Below are 21,387 nucleotides of genomic sequence, written 5' to 3' on the forward strand. Positions count from 1 at the left end.
TTGGCGGCGCTGAAGACCCTCCTAAGAGGTTGGGCGAAGGCGGCCCTGGATGCCGCCAGAAGGAGACGTCAGAGGAAGAACTTGGCCACCGCGAAGGAAGCTCTTCCAGCGGAGTTCGACACGCCGGACGACCGCCAGGAGCCTATGAGGCGGTTCAAGATGGCCAGGATGGCACCTGGGTGTGGCCCGACCGTGTTCTTTGCCGGTCTGCAGCAGTCGCTGGATTTGGCCTTGCCGGGACTGGACCGAGTGTCATGCCAGCATTTGCTGCATGACCAGTTCGTCGAAGGTGTGCAGCCTACGCTTGGTACCCAGATGCGGTTGGCCAGAGCAGCTGGCACCCAACAACCCGCAAACAAACGGCCTCCCTTGACTGGTGACCAAAGGAGTTGAACTTGCCGTTAGTGTTACTACCACATCGTGCTTTGATACAGCTAGCCACAGGCTGGTCCCCGTTCATGCTGACTTATGGTCGATATCCGCGCCTTCCAGTTGGTCAGGAATGTCGGTTGTGGCCGGTAACACAATTGTTTCCGGAGGAGCTAGCAGAGGAAGAAGGAATGCTGGAATGATTGGCGGAATCATAGAAGAAGTGAACTGGGGCCGTGGAAGCTGGGCAGTCGGTGGCAAGGTCCGTTCGTCCTTACCGAACTCCGGGAGAACGTCCATACAGCTCAAGACGGTCAGGGATCTAAAATGGTGAACGGCACTCAATTTCGGAAGTATCATGATACATCCAGAAAGCTACCGAATGGACCAGCTGCTGGAACCAACCCAACGGTGGTAAATGAAAATCGATGGCATACAAGCGACGTTTACAGTGAGAAGATTTGTGACGCGGGTACTACTGATGAGGCATTCGAGTAGTTTATGGGTTTTCTTATAACTCCGCCTGGCGTGTGATGAAAAGTCAAGTTCATCAAGAAACTCGTGGAACTGTTTGCAACGTTCGTTTACAATTGTGTGATAACCTATGAACATCTACAAAAGTTCAAGAGGACGCATGAAAATGTTCAGTTTTTAAAAACTATGAGTATATGAAACTTTTGCCTTCCAGTTCAGTAGTTTGTAACCGTCTAGTTCTGTTCCTTAATATGCGACTTCCCGGAGAAGAGCTTTCCTCCTTTTACTGGTAGGCTTGGTGTGTGTCCACTTGTGCTTGCGTATGTGCTATTCCACCATACATTGAAGTCCGTCAGGCTCTAGAGTAGCTCAGGAGCGAAGAAGCGACAGCGATGAAGGTTCTTCGTTCACACCAAATTTCAGCCCTCTCACGCATAGATCTATCTAGATTTGTTGCTTTTCGCAGTTTCAAAGATTGAATCAAATGTCAAATGCAGGAATATTTCTGTGTGAGTGGGTGAGCCCTACCGCTTTTATCTCAGAGTCTCTACTGATACGGCCTGGTAAAACCCAGAGCAAGTCGCACAGAAATAGCTACGAAACATGCCAGCAGTTTTTAGTGCGTTTTTGCCATTCATCGGAGTGGGTTGCTACGGATGAAGAAGAGAGTAACAACTAATCACACTGCTGTTCATTTGCTCGTGGCCAAACGGTTAAATGTACAAGCACTCGTCGGATGGTTGCTGGTTCGGGATTCTGAGTTTCTTCAAATGTGAAGTGCTGATGGTTCCCAATAAGAATGAAACGGCTGTGCTGTGCTTTATGGATTTTCGGCAAACACTGGCTTCATTGATGCTATCAGACCTCATTTAAACGCTATATATATATACCCTGAGTCTTATCCCGCTTTCTCGATAACTTCTGTTATCACTTTTTATCATTTTTGCAGCAAAATAAGCTTTGTGAATCAGGCAGAAAGCCAGTCCATCTGGCAATGATTTACCGACGCACACAAGCAACGGCTTACTTCTGATCTCTTTTTACAGCATTTCAGTTCGGGAATGAGACACAAGCAGCAACCGTCCGCCTGCTGCTTGATTGAATACTGCTCTGACCGAGGAAGTAGGGAAGACATTCCTGTACCTATCTTGATATTATTTTAGGTGAGTTTCCTCGTTCATCGCTTAATCGAAAGCTTTCTTTTTTGGCCAATGTTATGAACCTTTATTGTCGAGCTTTCTTGGGTGGTTACCGGTTACCTAGAAATTTTCTGTGGTGTTGCGCCTCCCTAATTGCTTAACCTTCCATTTCATACCAGCTATCACCATTTGGACAACCTAACATTTTTCCTGAGCAGCCGTCTGATAACTCATGTTCGTAGCTTCACTCTGGGTCTCCTTCACGCTACTGTTCCACCAGGGGGTTTAGTACATGCTGACGTATGCTGCAGTACAAATATATATTTATTTGCAAAGTTTTGAGCCTTAACAAGGACCTCGTCCTCATTGGAAGTCAAAGGAAGATAGAACAGAAAAGCGTACAGTGGAATTCGATTGGTTTTGCCAGGGGCCTGCATAAGAACAGAGGAGAATGGACGGTTACCTTGGGTAATTCGTTGCAAGGAATTGTTGGAAATACAGATTCTTCTCTACTTGAGCAGTAGTGCTTGAAAATATATCAGCCAACAATCTCGAACATTCAACTACCAGCAAAGGCTCCCATTCCCTTATGTGTTTGCTAGGCGCCTATTCAGAGAAATCTGTTGTTGCTATGACATTAGAATGTCGCTACTAGGGTTCGCGATGTCACACTAATATGGGTGACATGAGAGTAACTCTAACCATTTCAATACTTAGCTGCCATGCCTTTCGAAAGATGCAAGAGGACTAAGATAGTGTCGGGCTACTGAAGCCCAGACTAGAATAGCCGAGATGCCGGGGTTGATTTCGAACCAAGAAACTTTTGGTTATTAATTTCGCCTCTTAACCACCGACTTGTCTCGAGCTCTGGTGCGACAAACTGGCCACAGAACTTTTCGTGGGACCACAAACCAATACATGTGTCTCCCATATGACAGAGGGGAGCGCGTAATGTGTCAAAGTACTGGTGATTTCAGTGAATTTACTGGATTTTCCTCGCGTGGTTTTTCTATCTGTTCAACTAGCGTTGCAACTGGTTTGTCCTGTTCAAACTTTATTGCGGTAATTTTCGCTTTCTTGTTTCCTAGTCAATCAATGAAATTTGTTCTCAACACTTCTGGTTTGTGGCCAGGATAGCTTCTTCTCCCAGGTTCAGTTGCGGTAATAGTTGAGGACCATTTGCTCTCAAGACGGCCCTCCTCTGCGTATTTACTCATGCGATAATTCTATCATTAGTCTTTGGTAATCTGAAGAGATTCGGGTATTTCGCGGGGATATCTTCCTGTAAGTGAAACCAATTTATGCTGAAGACCGAGAAGCACTCTATAGCTGTTTCATCCTTATTGGGAATCATCAGCAGTGCGCATCTCATGAAATCTCCCCACGCTACCAACAATTTGTAAGTAGCACAGTGGAAGAATAAAATTCACCTGATGAGTGAAACTCCCATCTCAAAAGACGTTGCTCGAGGAGCCAGTCCACACGTGTGACAGCGTGATGTGGATTCCGTGACTGAAGGACGAGCGGCGCTACATTTTATCTAAGTGCGAGTTAATCACACTGCTGATCAGCAACTCGTGGCCGAACGGTTAAGTATTCAAACTACTGGCCGGGAGGTCGCGGGTTCGAGACTCCAAAGTTTCGTGAGATGCGCACTGCTGACGACTCTCAATGGAGATGAAACAGTTGTGCAGTGCTTCGTGGGTTTTCAGCATAGATTGGCTTCACTTACAGAATGATATCACAAAAAACTAGTATGATCATCCGCATGCAATTCTGCCTGACCAGCGCCCAAGCGTGTTGGTAGTTCAGCGGGAGTCGTTAGGTAGTGCTGCGTGGAAGACCGCACCTTCGCGGAGAACAGTGAAACCAGTGTAAGTGTTGTCGTATGCAGACTTGTTTGTTGACTAATCTCTCCCATCGACCAATATTTTCGGGCGTAAAGCGCTCGTTGACACTGCGAATTATTGGTAGCTTGTGTATGCTGTATTCGTTAACAGCATGCTGATCGCGTCTATCGTCGACATTTTTCCGCCGCATGTTCCGCTGCAAACGTCATCTGAGGTTCAGTGCATTCAGCTTTGATTATAACGGGATGTGAAATCGTTTAGATGCATTATTTTCGGGAAGGAAACTGCGAACCACCATCATGCACGTCTGTCGGTAGTTTTGAGGGTTTCATTACGAATACAACATGCTTGTTAGCTGTGGTAGCTGGGAATGTGATACAACCATATTTGCTTCATAATATGTGCTGGGCTGCATCGAGTATTGCTTAGACGTGCGTCTTCAAGACGCAAATACAACCCCTCCCCGCCGCAGAACAACATGCGGGTGGAATTGCATTCCCATAAGAAATGCACTAGGGCTCCCAGCAATCTTCACCTTTGGGATACATTATGCGGGGATTAGTTAGGGTGCGACACGTTGTGTATTCTTAGTTGGGTTTTATCGGCACTGGCCTTTCCCAGCGTACCTTGCCACGAATTACTTTCCTGCAGAACGCTGAAAATGGATATTTTGGGCGGGTCACTTGCAACACCCCCCAGACAGCCTCTCAAATAGTGCTTATTGCAACCATCTGGTTAAGTATTGTTTGAGATATCTTTTGTTCCGAACCGCTCAGAGATTGTGAGTTTCATTATTGCATCGCACAAATCCGAGTGCAGCGGTACCGCTTCTCTAAGGACACTCTGGCCTGGTTAACCATATGAAGAAGTTGCCCGCTTCGGTGTAATAATATTTACACGCATTCGTGTTACATACATTCGTGTTACTTTCTTCAAAAAGAAATTTTCTCAAATTGGCTGAGCACTCCAATCTTATTTTGAAGAGTATGTGACATTAGGTTGCCGTCAAAGCACCTCTCTAAGAGTTTACCGTGTAAAGATGCATCTCTCAAACTTCCTTCAATAATAGTAAGCGGAGATTTTAGAGGTCGTACGGAGGGTGAAGTGACTACCACTACAGCTTAAATGTCGTCCAAACTCGATTTGCCTTTCCGGGTGCAAAACATCGAGTTTTACCGAGTGGCGCGTACTCCGGTCGATAATAAGCCGTTTGATTTTGGTAGGTAATGGGATTGGCGTAAGGATGACTCCAGAGAATTATGACTTTTTGACTGACTGTTAGTTTGCTTCCCGCGAGCGTTTCTTCATCAATCGAGGATATATCTTCTGTGCACAAATACTGATCAGATCACGAAAAAAGTTCACACCAACGCGATAGGTACTTCGTAGTCAAATATCAGCTGTACAGCTGAGATACGAAACCTGTAGACGCGAATCTCCTTATAGAGAGGGTTTCCGCCGCGAACAGCCTGAACTAGGGGGGATAATGTTAGCATCCTCGACGACATTCTTAGTCATGATGTGTGTGACTCGGATTCTTACAAAGAAACAAAGTGATTTTTTAGGCATAACTCGAACAATCTCCACAACCAGGCAGTGAAAGCTTACGATCAATAAGGGATAGGAGATGGTCACGATAATACGGACTCGTTAGAGTTACATCTATTCCTGTATCAATGTGTCGCGACTGTCTGTGTGTTGAAAAAACGCAGGTTATTCGTTCTTTGTGTTATCAGAACAGTTTTTCCACCAACTACGTTTTGCGCTGGCGCAGAGAGATATAACGTCGTCATTGACAGCACATCGTGAGTGTTCAACACTATTCAACACTTCGCAGTTTAGCTATAGCCTAGACACAACCGTAATGCATTACGAGGACCTTCTTTAACGCGTAACGAGGATTCGTATATAACATTCATATTGATGCACAAACTGTTAACTGGAATTTGAGGTAGAACCTACGCAGTACATTTAGTTCAACTATATCATATAAGGGAGGTTTGGCTGGAATTCACACGAGTTTCGCAAATGAATGTATTTCGCGAATACTCTACATTTTTCGCGAGATAGTACATTTTCACGAGATCCCGAGTGAAAATACGGGAACAATACAGAAACAACAATAGTACTGTAAGGGAGGAGGCCAGTAAACGGCGAATCACATTCGTGACGTGCTACTCGTAAGGTTGCTGAACGTTCTCCGACCTTTTGAGTAGTGCACTACGCGCATATATGTATGGCGATATCTCGAATATCGTAGCGACTGAAACATGAGGCGGCCTGGTGAAGTACATTCAGTTGCTTGGAAACATCACAAACGAGAGATTCAGCTGAGTTTTAGGTGAGTCACTCGCAAAACCAAATTTGTTTGCAAATGGGTGTATTTCACTGAGCATCAAATCATATCGGTTTTGGACAAACCAGGCTGTATTAAAATGTTCAAACGACAGAAGCATATATAAAAAATCTCCCTCAAAATGCAACTCAAATATTGTCAGTCTAATCAATGCTCAAGCGAGGCGCGTGTCAGCCAGTATAAAAGCACAAAAAGTGAAAGACACTGGTACTAGCACTGAACGATCCTTTGGACTGTGGAAAGTAGACGCAGATGGAGATTTACTCCGACACACTGCTTCACCGCTAGGAATTCCAGCTTACAATATGCCAAAAGACTTGACGGAGGGATTGAAATGTAAGAGGACCAGATCGCAACACAATTCGACAATTTCTTGACACAACGCACAAAGAGGGTAACGAAATTTTATCCCCATTTGTACCAACCGCTTGATCACCCAAAGCTCTGCCAAAGAAACCGTGAAAAAGTTAAATTGAATTCAAACACAACAATAACAGCGAGGTCGGAAGGCACATGCCAACTGTTGACCCCCTAGATAGAGGAAGAATCTGAAGGATGAAATTATAAACAACTAAAAGGAACTCCGGGTGAATCACTACATGGGCAGTAGTGTGCAGTAGTGTCAACAATTTTTGCGGAGACTGAAGGATGAGCGGCGCTATATCCTGTCTAAGTGCGAGTTAATCACACTGCTGATTAGCCACTCGTTGCCGAACTGTTAAGTGTTCAAACTACTACCTAGGAGGTCGCGGGTTCGAGACTCCTCGGATTTTCGTAGGATGCGCACTGCAGATGATCCCCAATAAGGATGAAACAGCTGTACAGTGCTTCTCGGGTTTTCGGCATAGACTGGCTTCACTTACAGAACGAAGTCTCCACAAAAATCCCAAATCTCCTCACACTACCAACAATCTATAAGTAGCTCAGTGGAAGAATAAACTTTACTCGATGAGTGAAACTTCTATCTGAGAAGTCGTTGCTCGAGGAGCCAGTCAACACGTGTGACCGCGTGATGTGGATCCCGTGATTGAAGGATGAGCGGCGCTATATCCTGTCTAAGTGCGAGTTAATCACACTGCTGATCAGCCACTCGTGGCCGAACGGTTAAGTGTTCAAACTACTACCTAGGAGGTCGCGGGTTCGAGACTCCTCGGATTTTCATGAGATGCGCACTGCAGATGATCCCCAATAAGGATGAAACAGCTGTACAGTGCTTCTCGGGTTTTCGGCATAGACTGGCTTCACTTACAGAACGAAGTCTCCACAAAAATCCCAAATCTCCTCACACTACCAATCTCAACAATCATCAACCGCCATATGTGGTATGTGGATGAAACTATCGTTCATATAAAGCCTACATGACTTTCGGAATCATCACGCACACAAGCGAAGTGAACAGAAAATCTCACAGCATCTTGTACGTATTCTGCGTTGGGACCAAAAACACAAAAGTTCAAACCTGTGATGGTCGGAAAAAGATGCAAGCTGACCAAAATCAATTACCATAGCAACAATCCAGTGAACAGCAAGACAAGTTGCACTCAAACTTCATTCAAGAGAGCAAAGACAGCCTAAGACAAAGGATAATTGAAACGGAAGAAAAAATTACTTGTGTAGTGTAATTCCGAAAAACAAATACACCAGGAATACTATCAAAAAAACTCGAAGAAAGGTTCCCTCTATTAGCACCAACCAATTAAACAGCAAATCCCCCCAAACTAGAGAGCAAATTACAGCAAGATTGGCATATTCAAAAAGAGCCTTGAGGGCAAACGAACAAGAGTCAGAGTGGAGGACCGGTAAGGTCAAGCCTCAAGGTCATCCAGACGTCAACCAATCAGGAGACAGTTGAGAATTCGTCCTATCAGTGAATCCAGATAGTACGCTGAAATGTCGAGAATGTCGAGCTGTTGAAAATCATCAGCAGGCGCATATATAGAAAAATCACAGCAATTTCTAACCCACGACTTTCCTTTGAACACATGTGGCTGCCATCTTGATAATAAATCCGCACAACCACTACTCCTTCAGTCACTTCCATCCACGTCACGTGATCTCATGTTGACAACCCATAAGTAGCTCGAAAGGATCAATATTTCACAAGAATAATGGAAGTTCCCCCTGAGCACTCACCCCTGGAAGAGCCAGGTAACACGTGACCATGTGATGTAAATCCCGCAACTGAAGGATGAGTGGCTCTATGTTTTGTCTAAGTGCGATTCAGACAGTTCTAGCCAACCGTTCAACGTGGAACAACTAAGTGTTGAAATTACTAAAAAGGAAGTCGCCTGTTTGCGATTCTTAAGAGTTTTGTAAGATGCACACCGCTGACGATTCCCAATGAGGCTGAAACAACTGCACCGGGATTCTCGGTTTTTCAGCATAGATTGCTTTTACTCATAGGGGAGCAGCCCAGCAGAAAATTTCCAGGTCTGCTCACACCATCAACAATCGGGAGGCAGGTAAATCAAGAGGCCAACAGAAATAACATTCTCATCCCCAAGCGATAAACCAGGGGTGGTCTGGGAAAGTAGACTCCGTATAAAATCATGCATTACACAACATCTGATCACGTGTACCCACATAATTTCCACTTACATACTGGCGATGTCATACTACCTGTTGACGAATTATTTGCAACCAAACTGCCAACAAAACAACAGTCATGCTTAGAACCGGAGCCAACAAGGTGTTTCTATTCCTCCACGTGTGCAAATCTCCTTAAAAAGCTAGGAGAGACGGTCTCATCAGTGATGTGCTCTTCTTGAAGCTTGCAGGTCAACCATAGAGGCACAGCCAAGTCTGCCACTCTACCCACTCCATCGTCCATTTCATTCAGAAAGATAATCCATCCTGCTTGCTTGTGTCTCTCCCGATTTCATGAATAGATTGCTGGAAGATTTTTGATTGGCCTGTCGCATATGTGTTATATTCCCGATGGATTATTTATTTCAGCACCCTGGTCCGGGAAATAACATATCAAACTTCTCAGGTACCGACTCTCAGTGTCAGTAGTTCTTCAGTTTCCCACTCAAGCTTATCAGAAACTTCACTCCTAGGCACCTAGTTGGTCATCCAAGACTGTTCCCTATCTGTTGGTTCATTTTTTGGGACACCATCTTGAGAAGAACCAATTTCGTTTCCCGATCAAACAGATTTTCTGGATTTACTATCTGAGGTATGTGACACACGTGCACGTGTGCGCATGTCCGTCAAAGGTCTGGTAGAATGCCGTAGCTTCTTGTTGTCCAATCAGCTCTTGAGTAAAGCACCATGGTATTTATAATAGTCCAGCAGCTAAGTAACGTACCGCTCAGTCGAGCGACCGTCATCCATAGTCCGGTGTGGCTGAGTTGAACTAACTGAGTAAGTGTTACCCGTCTATTTAACGATGTGTGCTTATCCAGAATAAAGTGAGAGATTTCATTACCTGAATATGAACGTTATTTACAATATGTTTCATGACTTCTATGTATAAACGTCACTTGGATAAATGTTCCATCGCTGTAATCATACTTCAGCGTCACAGGGTGGATTTTGTTGTTCTTTTTGTGTATTTCAGGACTGAGAGTAGAAATTTTCTCATATGGGAATGCATTAAGTCGACTTCTAAGACGGATAATACGCGGTTGATCGTGCTCGAGATAGCTGAGCGGTGAAGGCGCAAACTTACTGCCTGGAAGGCATCTCAGTTGCTCCTGTTTAGGCTTGAGCAGCCCGTCGGCATCTCAGTTCTCACATTTCTTTTGCGTGGAGTGGCAACTAGGCACTGAGGGGTTGTTGCACCTGAACAACTATTTATGTTATTATCATTTACTTGGTCATGCTTGTTTATGGGTATTTTCCGAGCGTTGTTCGAGACGTAGCTAAAAGTTCGTTTCCCATTCAATGAGCCACTCCGAGAGCTGCAGCTGGGATTCAGCGGAGTCCATGGTTCAAACCAAACTGGTATACAAATACTGCGCGAATTTGTTAAAATTTGAGTGTAATTAGAACATAAGGTTGACGGAAAATCGGAGATTATGCCTACCTGATAAGCCCCAAGAATGACAAAACCGAGTCATGAGTTATTGAAGAATTTTCAGCAACCTTGTAAGTAGTGCTTCTTCAAAAAAAGCACGTTAGTTTCGAATATCAAACGTTATTCTGAGAAAAACGCGGGAGCCAAAATGGCGTCCTTTTACTAACTCTCATCAAGTCACAAAAATTGTTCATTGGCTCATTGGTTACTGAATGCTGATTAGGTGTCTTTGGTGCTCCGGCAAACGGTTGGCTTATTTCCTCCCTTGTTCATGTCATATTCTAAGTTTTCAGGACAAGTGTTCCTTTAATCTTCGACTGTATTGCTTGTTGTAAGACCAGCATAACCTGATGCACAGCTTCGTTAGGAGGCGATAATCCGTTCTTTCACATTAAATTAGAACACTAACCGTGTCGTAATCAGACACGGAGCGTGACCAACCTTTAGCTTATGAGTTGGTACAATCCATTCTGAGCCCGTCTGACAGTGTACCAAGAGTGTATCAAGTGTATCAGATTGATTTACTGTTTTTTGACCAGCTGGTTGCAGTTCTGCTTGCGGAGGATGGCAGTTAGACGAAGAGAGATCGTAAGTGGACAAATTTTTTATGTCTTATGGTAACGAAGCGTTTGAAGACCAACTGTCAAGTTCGGCGAACGGATCAACAACCCGTATCGAGCCAGTTTATCTCTAAGTTACCCTTGAATGTTCAGCTAAAAAATACGGCTTTCTGATGTGCAATGAAGATCGGTAGCTCTGATGTGAAAATGCACATGGTAAATAAGGTGAAATTCCTCGGAAAACTTACGATGGTATTACTCTTTGTGTATGAAATCATGAGAGTGAGCTTTCAATGTTACTCCTAATAATCTGTAGATGAGACCTCCGCCTTGTTTCGGGGATACAAAACGGCTAAAAGTGATATATCGCCAGGACCATTTGGACCTTCCATAAACGCGATACCCTCAACGCTAATCGTCTTATTAGTCCAGCATCCGGAAAGTGAAACGTATCACCCAAATTTCCGTCTGTGGTGTAATCGATAAGTGAAGGTATATTGTTCAATCAACCCAACGGATTTCGTTTTCATCGTTAATGACGGTAAAGTTCTCATTAGTTTATTGGGGTGAGTAACAAATAGAACCCATAAAACAGTCTATATGAGTTGTTTCAACTTAACTCATGGAAACATTAGCAATCAATGACCCAGAAAGCCAAACTCCATCAAATTGGTGATATAATGAAACGTCTCGCGTAACTCACTGATTGTGCAGTGAAGTAGGAGCTAATTTAAGCAGATCCACTGAAGTCACGTGAGTAGTTAGCTGTGCGCCCATAAGCTACTGATTTAATCTATGGGCTTATCAGTGAGGGTTGATTTCTCACTCTCTTGTTCGCAACCGCTTGATACCTCGCCTAAACATCTTTCCTACTGTAGAGATAACCTCATTTAGCATACGAAATACAGGTTTGTTTGCTCGTGACTTTCCATGCCATAGGTTTTAGTTTCGGTCTCTCAAATCTTATTGGAATCAGCCCAGTCGTCTGGCCTCTACGTCATAGCAACCTTAATTAACCCCTTTCCAGGGTCGCACCATGTACGAACTCACACTACATTGTCCTTTTTGTCCTTCTCCGCGATAAAAAAATGCGAATTGACGTGATCACGTGACTCATTTCAGACAGCATTGGTTCGTTATCATGATAACTTCTCAGCGGGTTTGGATAAAACCCGACATTCTTGCTTACTATAGGCACAATAATATGACACTCTAAAAGCGCAAGGCTTTCGTTCATTGTACGAAGCAAAATCGGCGACGATACCATTGGACCATGGAAGAGACAGTGAGAATGTATCAAGCTGGCTGATTAGTGGTTACAGCTTGGAGAACGTTAATGCTAGTCAGACAGAAAATCACGAGTAAAGGATCCGCTTCAAACAGCCATCCCGTAGAATTTCCAGTGGATGGTAGGCTGTCTTAAGATCTTTCGTAAAGTAAGACCTTGAGGTCTTTTGATGAATTAGTTATATTTTGCCTCCTAGGTGAAAGTAAACCGGTCCCGGATCGCAGCTGTCCAAGCCAACCCCAAGTTTCAACTGCGAGCTTAACAGTTTTGACTGAGGTTTCCAGCTGATTACTAAGACACTGTTCAGGAGACCCAACAACCCTCGTCATGCCGTCAGTATATTGCACATCCACCTACCGTTCAAAACATGTAAGAGACAACCTGTATTCTAAACTCTTGTGGTGAACCGCGAAAAGGCTAATGGACCAAAATATCTTCCGAATAAATCGGGTTGACATCGAATACAGCTGTCAAGGGCTCTGTGCAATAAGACTGTGTTGTAAATTGGAACTTCGTCCTGTAGGCCAAGTCGATGTATGCTGAAAAGCCGAGAAGCACTGAACAGCTGTTCATCCCTATTGACATCGAATACAGCTGTCAAGGGCTCTGTGCAATAAGACTGTGTTGTAAATTGGAACTTCGTCCTGTAGGCCAAGTCGATGTATGCTGAAAAGCCGAGAAGCACTGAACAGCTGTTTCATCCCTATCGGAAATCATCAGCAGGGCGTAATTTACAAAAATCCAATAGGTACCATTGAGCCCACGATATCCGGGCTAGCGTTTTGGACACTGAACCGTTCGGCCACAAATAGCCGACCAGCAGTATGATCAGCTCTCATTTAGACAGGAGATAACACCATTAAGCACTTAACCACAGTACATGCTTCCTTTCCTTGAGTGAAAACTTCTCAGATGGAAGTTTCAGTTATATTTTCCAGTTATTCTTCCTCTGGTCAGAGTTATAGTTTGATGGTGGTGCGAAAGGATTTGGTAATTTTCAACTGATATTTCGTTTTATAAATGAAGCAAATCTATGCTGAAAAATCATAAGCAATGTACACCTGTCTTGTCCTTACTGGGAATCAGCATCAGCAATGTGCCCCTCTCAAAACTATGTTTCCTTTTTTGGGGAAAAGAAGTGAGGAACCTTATCCTAAAAGTAAGCTCGAAAAGAGAGGACTGGAAGTTCCACATGTTTCAGTGTGTCTACCTGTTTTGTCGGAGTTCATTAAAGGTTCAAACACTTAGGTAACAGTACAGTGGTGAGTCAATTAAAGGACGGGATATTCCAAAACCATAGCTTATTGACTACATTTTCACTAAATAAATTAAAGTCTGCCATGCAACTAATGCGTTTTTAATCTCACCAGCGCAAGTGAAATATCTCCAACATCTCGTCTTTTTGATCACGGGTTTGTGAAGGGAGAGCTTCCGGAGGTTGTACTGATCGAGGCATACTAACGTTTATTTCAATTAATGCTAGCAACTAAGCTGGACCTGTATTTGACTTTCAACGTAGGGTACATCATCAACCATCTGGTGAGTACTGTTCGTTGACTGGAATTCATTGAATACAGGAAATCGGCTGTCGCTATGAATGTGAATGCAACCGTTAACATAGTTTTACACCCTTCTTTGAGTAACCGGCAATGAGAATGCGTTGAACTATTGGTAGTTTCGATGACCAGGTAGATGTTGATCTGTTCGCCTAGCGTGGCAATTAACTTGCAAACGTACGAGGAGACACTATTAGTGTGCCGTCGGATGGACGCTTCATCTCTGCGTGCGTGCGTGTGTTCATAGAGCCCTCGAAGATTATCTATTATCTCTCACCGTGGTTAGCTAATATGAGAGAAAAAGTTTTCGGGAATTTACTGGTCTGTTCATGATCCTTATTACATTTTAGCATGCATTCACTTGAGTCAACTTGTTATCTCAGTGCCTATCATTATTATTAGTTTCACCATCTGCTTTGATTGGCTCTTCCTTAATTTGTGCTGCGTTGTGGCCTGATCTCCCCGAGATCGATCGATTGGTTGCATCGCCCTATTTTCGCCACTGTAACAACTGGCGTCTCTGAGTCCGCCGCTTGATTCGGTACTTTGATTTATTGGCTAGGTGTCTTCTACGTCTGAATGGGGCTTTTCCTGCTTCTTCTTTGAGTTTACCGTATGATTTCTTGCGCGGTTTTGACCCCTGTAGTTCCGACGTTCTCTTGCCCTCAGTGGTCGATATTTGGGGTCAGTTTCGATAATTTTGTTTGCAGTTTCTCCCATAGATTTACGTTCTTGCATACTTGCTTGAGCCAGTATGCGAAACTTTGTCAACAGAGATAAAGTGAAATTTACCATGTCTTTCAGAGGCAGGCTTGTTTTCATGTATTCTGTTAGAGAGCTCCCTTCCCGTTTATCCTATATGCCTTTTGGGTTCGATGGTTTCCTCCCCATACTGTTTGTGGGTTTGTAGGTGACCGTTGTATCGTGCCGTCGTACGAGCCTTTCCGTCATTTACGCGGTCCCTTTGATTTGTGGAAGTGTGCATCGTTTGATTCCATTTTGTGCCGTTTCATTTTTCGTACGTGGCTACTGTCTGTTTTTCGTGTATTCTGATGCGGTTCTGACTATCTGTAGTCGTGAATTTTCCCATCCTTGAGTTTCCATTTCGCTCCACTAATATCCAAGCTTGTCGATGGTCTGTTAGACATCAATAGGTTACGCTACTTGAAAGGACCCATTTCCGCGGACATTCATGAAGGGCTTAAGACTATCATCATGTGGGGGATTATCGGTGGGCAAAACTCTCCCATCGACTGTCTGTTTTGAGCATGGAACGCCCGTAGCTGTTGGTAATGTGTCGAAATACTTATAGCTCGGGTGAGTTTGCAGATTGTTGATCAGGTGGCGGTTGATCAGTTTGCCAAGGCTGGCAACTGACTCCCAACAAGTTGGTGCAGTCGAAACAATCGTCCAATCAAGCTCAAGAAGATCAGCCCACAACGCAATTCAAGTTGAGGGGAACCACTCAAAGCAAAGGGCGAAACTAATATAAAAGGAAGGCACTGGAATAAACAACGTATTCAACGGGACGCAGACCACAACTCAACAAGGACCTGAAACAGACCAATTAATTCATTAAAAGGATGTATCTCAATTAGCTAATCAAGGTAAGAGATAACAGGTAATCTTTAAAGGGCAAATAAATGAACGCAGGTAAAGGGGGTGCACCCGCGTAACTATGTACCGATAATTTTCTCTCGTCAGTTGCCAAGCTCACCAAGAAGACCAACAGCCAGTCGATCAGCAACCAGTAGCCATGATACTCAGGACAGTGGATCTCCGAAGTCTAAACGAAGCACGCTCGTACATATTTATGGGACCCTGGAGTGCTTACTAGCCTTTATGCTAGAAGGGTTTGTAGACACGGATAATTAAAGTAGTGTCGTATTTAAAGCAGTTCTTCATTTTATCGACTCACAATCATCCAAAGATATCCACGGGTCGACTAACTGTGACCAAATGTAATTGGTTTCAGGATTGATTTCTGTCCGACAACCACAGTGTTATCAAATCATTTTGCGCAGTTTTGATGCAAAACGCCAGTGCTATCACATCAACGTAATCTGTCACAATATGTCATCTTAACCAGACCTAAACGATAGGCACAGATTCTACTAGTGACGTTTCGAAGGCTATCATACAACCTTGGCTACTACCACAGTAATGACGTAACAAAAGCAACATTTTCAACTTCAGAAGCGTAAAAATCAACAAATTTTTTACGACAAAATGCGTAGGCCAAAATATTCTTCAACAATTTTCCAAACTTTGAGCCACCTGGTAATGCGAAATGCCATATTCAGCCTGTCCTCATGTTGGACAGATCTCTTGGTCCAGATTTCAGTATCATGTATGTATAGTCAGTTTGTCGGTGTTGTCAGCTTTTGAACCTGATTAGGTTGTCGAACACCCTTTGATAGTTCAAAGATGCATATCAGCACACATGAACAGAAAACGGTCCTAGCGAAAGTGGCGATTCCAGATGCTGATGAAACCTCTTTGGCAACCCCTCACCGTTTTCACCTTTTTCGGACGGATCATCCACGAGTTTCTGTCAAGTTTATAGTCATCAAACGCCGTGGAATACGCTCACTTGCAAATCACGTTAATATTAAACTGGTGAACTGTCGCGGTGTTTACAGCTATCCTGTGGATAGAGTACTCCGGCATTACGAACTAAACCTGAAAAAGCCTTTTTCAGCACCTACAGTCTGAATTCGGTTAAGTCTCCCGTCTCAATTCGCAAATTGGAATACTTCATCAATATCCTTAGTCCTTTTGTTTATAAGTGGCATGCGAGCTATGAAGCAACTCCACGGCAAATACAGGACCTACGGTTTGCTGAATTCACCATCTCTAAGACCTGTTCCCATAGTAATGTGGTGAGCCAGATATATTCATAGGTGTTTCAACACGCATGAAGCCAATGACAGAAGCAGGCATTCAGCTATTTTTAATGGCCTGTACCTGTCTTCAAAATGAAGCTATTGTTGTCGAGTCGGTTTAGAATTTAATAAAGAATTATGAACAGCTATTCACCGATAGCTTGTCCAAACGAGTGTTTAACGGTTGAAGAAATGACGATCATTTTGGTCATTTTATAATCAAAGTTACATTGGAATGTCTACGTTACATAACCAGAGAGTAGCTCTGGAATTTAAGATCAAACTAAACCACCCTGACTGACTGCCACAATATTTAGGTCACATTGTGGCTCAGATGCATACCAGGTGTTGAACGGGCTATGCGAGTTTTGTTGCAGATCTACCGACGTAGTCAGGGTAATGTGACCTGACATATGCTTGTACTAATTACTATGATAGTTAGTTATTGGTTATCTTTCATGATAATGTTTGAAATTGAAAGGAACATCTACCTAATGCTTCCTGAAATCCATCCATGAAACCATGTAGCTCGGGTCACACTGATGAGGGTAGACTGATGGCGCATTTTAAGTGCTCTTTGCAATACCTAGGGAATTATCATAAACTAACGCATCCTTTTACAGTTAGCCCCGAAGAGAAGCCTATATGAAGGAAGGCTAGTCACAAGTGCGCCCTCGCAACCAGCGCTAGTTGGACAGAGTAAAGAGGAGGCCACCACTCACCAAGCTACCAAAATTAACCAATGTTGTTTATTATTATTTTTTAGGGGTTGTAGCCAAATCGAAGAGACAGAATGCGTTTTCCCAAACTCCGAGTGGAGTGCTGTCGGCCAAAGCACTCCAACAGAGAGCCCATGGGCTGGGAGCGACGAGTAAGCACTTCATTTTTATCCATTAATACCTGTTATGCTCTATTACACAAGGGTGTCATCCGGGTTATTGCTGCTCAAAAAGTTTTGCATTTCTATCTCCAAGGCACCCTCGTTTGACCGCAATAAGAATATTATGAGTTATGCGGAAATTTCAACATCATCTGGAAACCAGCCAACTCAGACCCCGAAAACATGTTAACGTCCACAATTTTTAACCTCTTCCCTCTCAGCTTGTAACTGCCTGTAGAATACACGACATATTCCATGGCGCCCAAGTGAACAACGCGCAAAATCACAAGCCAAGAATGATGAAATCTCGAGAGTTGTCAACAGAATGAGGTACTACACGTACAAATGTGTATATGAAAGGGATTTCCTTCTAATTGCTGCACGAATTGGTGCAAGCCCATGGAAAGCCCCGCAAGACGGGGCAGCTAGATGTAAATTACCGAGAAACGTGCGCCCACAGAACGTGGTCACAAAATGGGTCATCAGTATTGGTTCGACATGTTAAGAGTAAAAAGTCAATGAGGATGAATATTGAATACATGGGATAGGCGCGGAAAACGGCGAGTACACGGGTTTGACCAGGAGAGAAGATGTACACTTCCAGTGCACTTTTTATGAGAGATACCAAACTTCTCATAAGCCCATCAGAGAAATCTACGAACTGCTGCATTTGACTAGCGTGCTGTGTTTGTCAAGCAGACAAGAATTCAGGATGTGCTGAAGTGACAATCCTGCAAGACGTGGTGAACCTCTACTGGGGAAAGATGAGTAGTGCTCAAAAGAAAACTTGACTTGTTGTTCGGTTTATACCACAAGGTAATGCGGCAGTCAGACGAAGCAAGATAACTCAGCTAAGTGAGGAGTGGCACTGGAATAACTCAAAACAAAACCTTTTGCGAAGAATGGATTTCTCAATGGAAGTTGCAGAGCAGGTTCGACCTTGATCTTAAATCTAAGATGCCATATTTACCACTTGACTAAGGTACATAGTGAAGCCGACAACTGCAACCGGTGTAAGCACAATTCCGTTCAACTTTAGATGTACGTATGTCCATCCAGTTGAACTATATTTGTTCGGTGGCTTTTATAATGCTATACTGAGTGATGATGTTGACGATGCTATTGATGAGGAGGATAGTGATGATGGTGACGATGAAGAGGAGGAAGGGGAGAAGGAGGAAGTGGGCATGAATGGGAATGAAGATAGGAACCATGCTGCTGCTGAGGATAAAAAGAGTAGTGTTGACATGGGAATGAAGATAGGAACCATGCTGCTGTTGAGGAGGGCTAAGGTTATTGTCGAAGTTCAAGATGGTGAGGGTCAAGTTGATCACAATCATGATCATCAACCGAACAATACAGAGAGAACAAGAAGGTTAATGGATGTCGACATTTTACTTTTGCGTCTGCAGACGTAATATTAAAAACCATCAATTTAAAATAACAAATCGGGGGAAGTAGAAAAGTGGAAGGGAACCAACCGTATGGCGTTTCTATCGGGTGCGGTTTTTGAGTCCAAAGCAAGCTGATAGTTTGTGTCAGGTTCTTTGATGCACACAAGCTGGATTAACCAACATGGCCTCACTAAAAGCCAACAATTTCCAGGCGGCTTTGGGCAGTGAAATCCCGAACTCTGCACTAGGAAAAACTATTTGTGCACAGGAGATGATTGACGAGACAGGCTTTCTGGCCTCAGCTTGCGGTCAATCAAGTGGTGATCTGACTAGGGGCAAACATCCTGAAATGCGTTTGCATAGGCTCCTATCTATTCAGGATCGCGTGTCAAAACGATTGCCCCGTTATCTGGTCAACCAATTGCCCGCAAGATTGGGCTCGAAAACTTGCCTCATCGATCGCCCAGTACACACTATCCATGGAACGAAAAAGCTGACTCAGCGTTCAGAAATTTAATGTTCTATGTCCACTCCAAATAATGAGCCTTTAGTTGGGCCATGTTGACTAGTCACTATTGACCTAGTGTTTGCTTGAGAAAGACCCTGAAATAAGCTATTAGCTTGCCTTAGATTTGAGCGCCAGACCCGATTGGACCACCATACGAGTGGCTCAGTTCAACTATCCTACTGCTATTTATCTTTATTTTTTATGCTAAGCTGATGGCTTTTGGTATTGCCTCTGAAAACTTACAGGCGAAATGTCATTTGACTAGATGAAAGGGACCTAATTTTTCAGACATCTCAAAAGATGATGACGCTGACGATTAAAGAGATGATACTGGGCGACTTCAAAGAATCTTTTGCCTGCAGTAGGCTAGGGGAACATTCATCTGTGTCAAGTAAAGGAGTATATACGTTCCAAAACAAAGTAGAACGCAATGGTTCATATATATATTCTCATCAAATGATGATATCTTTTGTACTAAGCAGGCCAGTGGGACGGGTCAGTTTTCGGTCTCATTGCTAATATTATTGAGGACCCACTGGACACATTAGCAGTCCTAGTGCAAAAAAAGGGGTTAAATTTCGAGCAACGTCTTCCGTGAGGCAATTGTCCACTTTTATCGTGTCTATTAGTTAATATCAGTAATAATAATAATGCTGTACTGACAGAGGAAAGTCGAAATTTGCTTTTTTCCGGTTAGAAGAAACTCACAATTCGTTGACACTTAGGTCATCATTTAAATCACTTTCCAAAATGGTTATGGTACAATATTTTCGCAGGTACGAGCGTGGTTCCGGACACCGGCCAATATTCAAATACTCCTCATTGTCACCGCCATCATCTTGGCCATTTTGATTGGAGGCTTGATTCGACATCTTGTACCCAATCTCACGACGCGGACAGCCATGCTGGTAGGATTTCCGGGAGAACTGCTGATGAACATGTTGAAGATGCTAGTCATTCCTCTGATCACCTCCACTTTAATAAGTGGTACGTCATCTGGTTGAACTCTACTGGTGTATTTTTAAATTCATCCCTTCGTTTTACTAATCTCTATTTGAATTACTTTGAGATCGCGAGAAATCAGTCGAGCTGACACGTGTTTTGTGTAGGTGGTACGTCATCTGGTTGAACTCTACTGGTGTATTTTTAAATTCATCCCTTCGTTTTACTAATCTCTATTTGAATTACTTTGAGATCGCGAGAAATCAGTCGAGCTGACACGTGGTTTTGTGTAGTTATCAGGTAGAGGAGTCATCAACAGAAGTGGCTTAGATCTGAAGCGCACTCGCTCTCACCCTCAAATGAATTGTCCTAGCACTTGCAGTCTTACACAAACCCGTGGCCCCCAAAGTGGCATTTTGAACCAGAAGATCAAGGAACCAAACTCAATGAAAGACAAATCGACATGTTCCCAACGCATCAACCACACTAAGCGATAAGACCCTTTAAATGACATTAATCACTGATCTAGTGTGCTAATCGGCAGAGGTCTTGTTGATTGGTTCTTTGTCTTCCTTAAAACCTGGCCAGTTCGGTTCACTTGGCCTGATGCTGCCCTTGTATAAGAAGCAAAGCATTGCCTATTTATAAAACAACCGATTGTTTACGAAACCCGTCCGAAACGACAACTTTTCAATCGCTTCCAAACTTTCCCGACTGATGGAAGACTTCAAGACTTTGTCTACTTTCAGTTGATACCGTCAACTTCTCGGGAGTACACTCTCGAAATCTTTGTAACAGTAACGGTAGTAGCTATCTGTCCCACTTCCTGCAGCTAAACGGTCTATTTCTTGAGGCATAAGAACGCAAATATAGAGGGACCGAGACAGAGAGACAATCGAGTTACAAAAAAATCGACGCATCCATCCAATATGGAGTGATCGATTGTAACTGGTTCCGTCAGCGATGACTTTGAGCTGACATCTCCCCAAGCAGAGGAGCTCATCTTGATGCCTGAATAGCAGGAAACATCACCCCAAGCAGAGGAGCTCATCTTGATGCCTGAATCTCAAGCAGGAACTATGGAAATTCCCTACCACCAAGAACACTTTTGTGGAATGCATGCTGTGTGTCCTTGTTTGGAGGTTGTGTGAAAAGTTTTTTCTAC

At 43.6% G+C, this 21,387-nt stretch overlaps 1 protein-coding gene across 1 annotated transcript; it reads right to left on the reverse strand.

The window, feature by feature from the left end:
* Positions 1–456: 456 nt before the first annotated feature.
* T265_07803 (hypothetical protein) lies at positions 457–20,152 on the reverse strand (the record flags this gene model as incomplete). The annotated part of the gene is made up of 2 exons (XM_009173432.1): positions 457–691; positions 19,989–20,152. The coding sequence occupies 2 exons, from the start codon at positions 20,150–20,152 to the stop codon at positions 457–459; spliced, it is 399 nt and encodes a 132-aa protein (XP_009171696.1).
* Between the last annotated feature and the right edge of the window lie 1,235 nt (positions 20,153–21,387).

The sequence above is a fragment of the Opisthorchis viverrini genome (genome assembly GCF_000715545.1).
Source record: "Opisthorchis viverrini unplaced genomic scaffold opera_v5_186, whole genome shotgun sequence".
Classification (NCBI taxonomy): Eukaryota; Metazoa; Platyhelminthes; class Trematoda; order Opisthorchiida; family Opisthorchiidae; genus Opisthorchis; species Opisthorchis viverrini.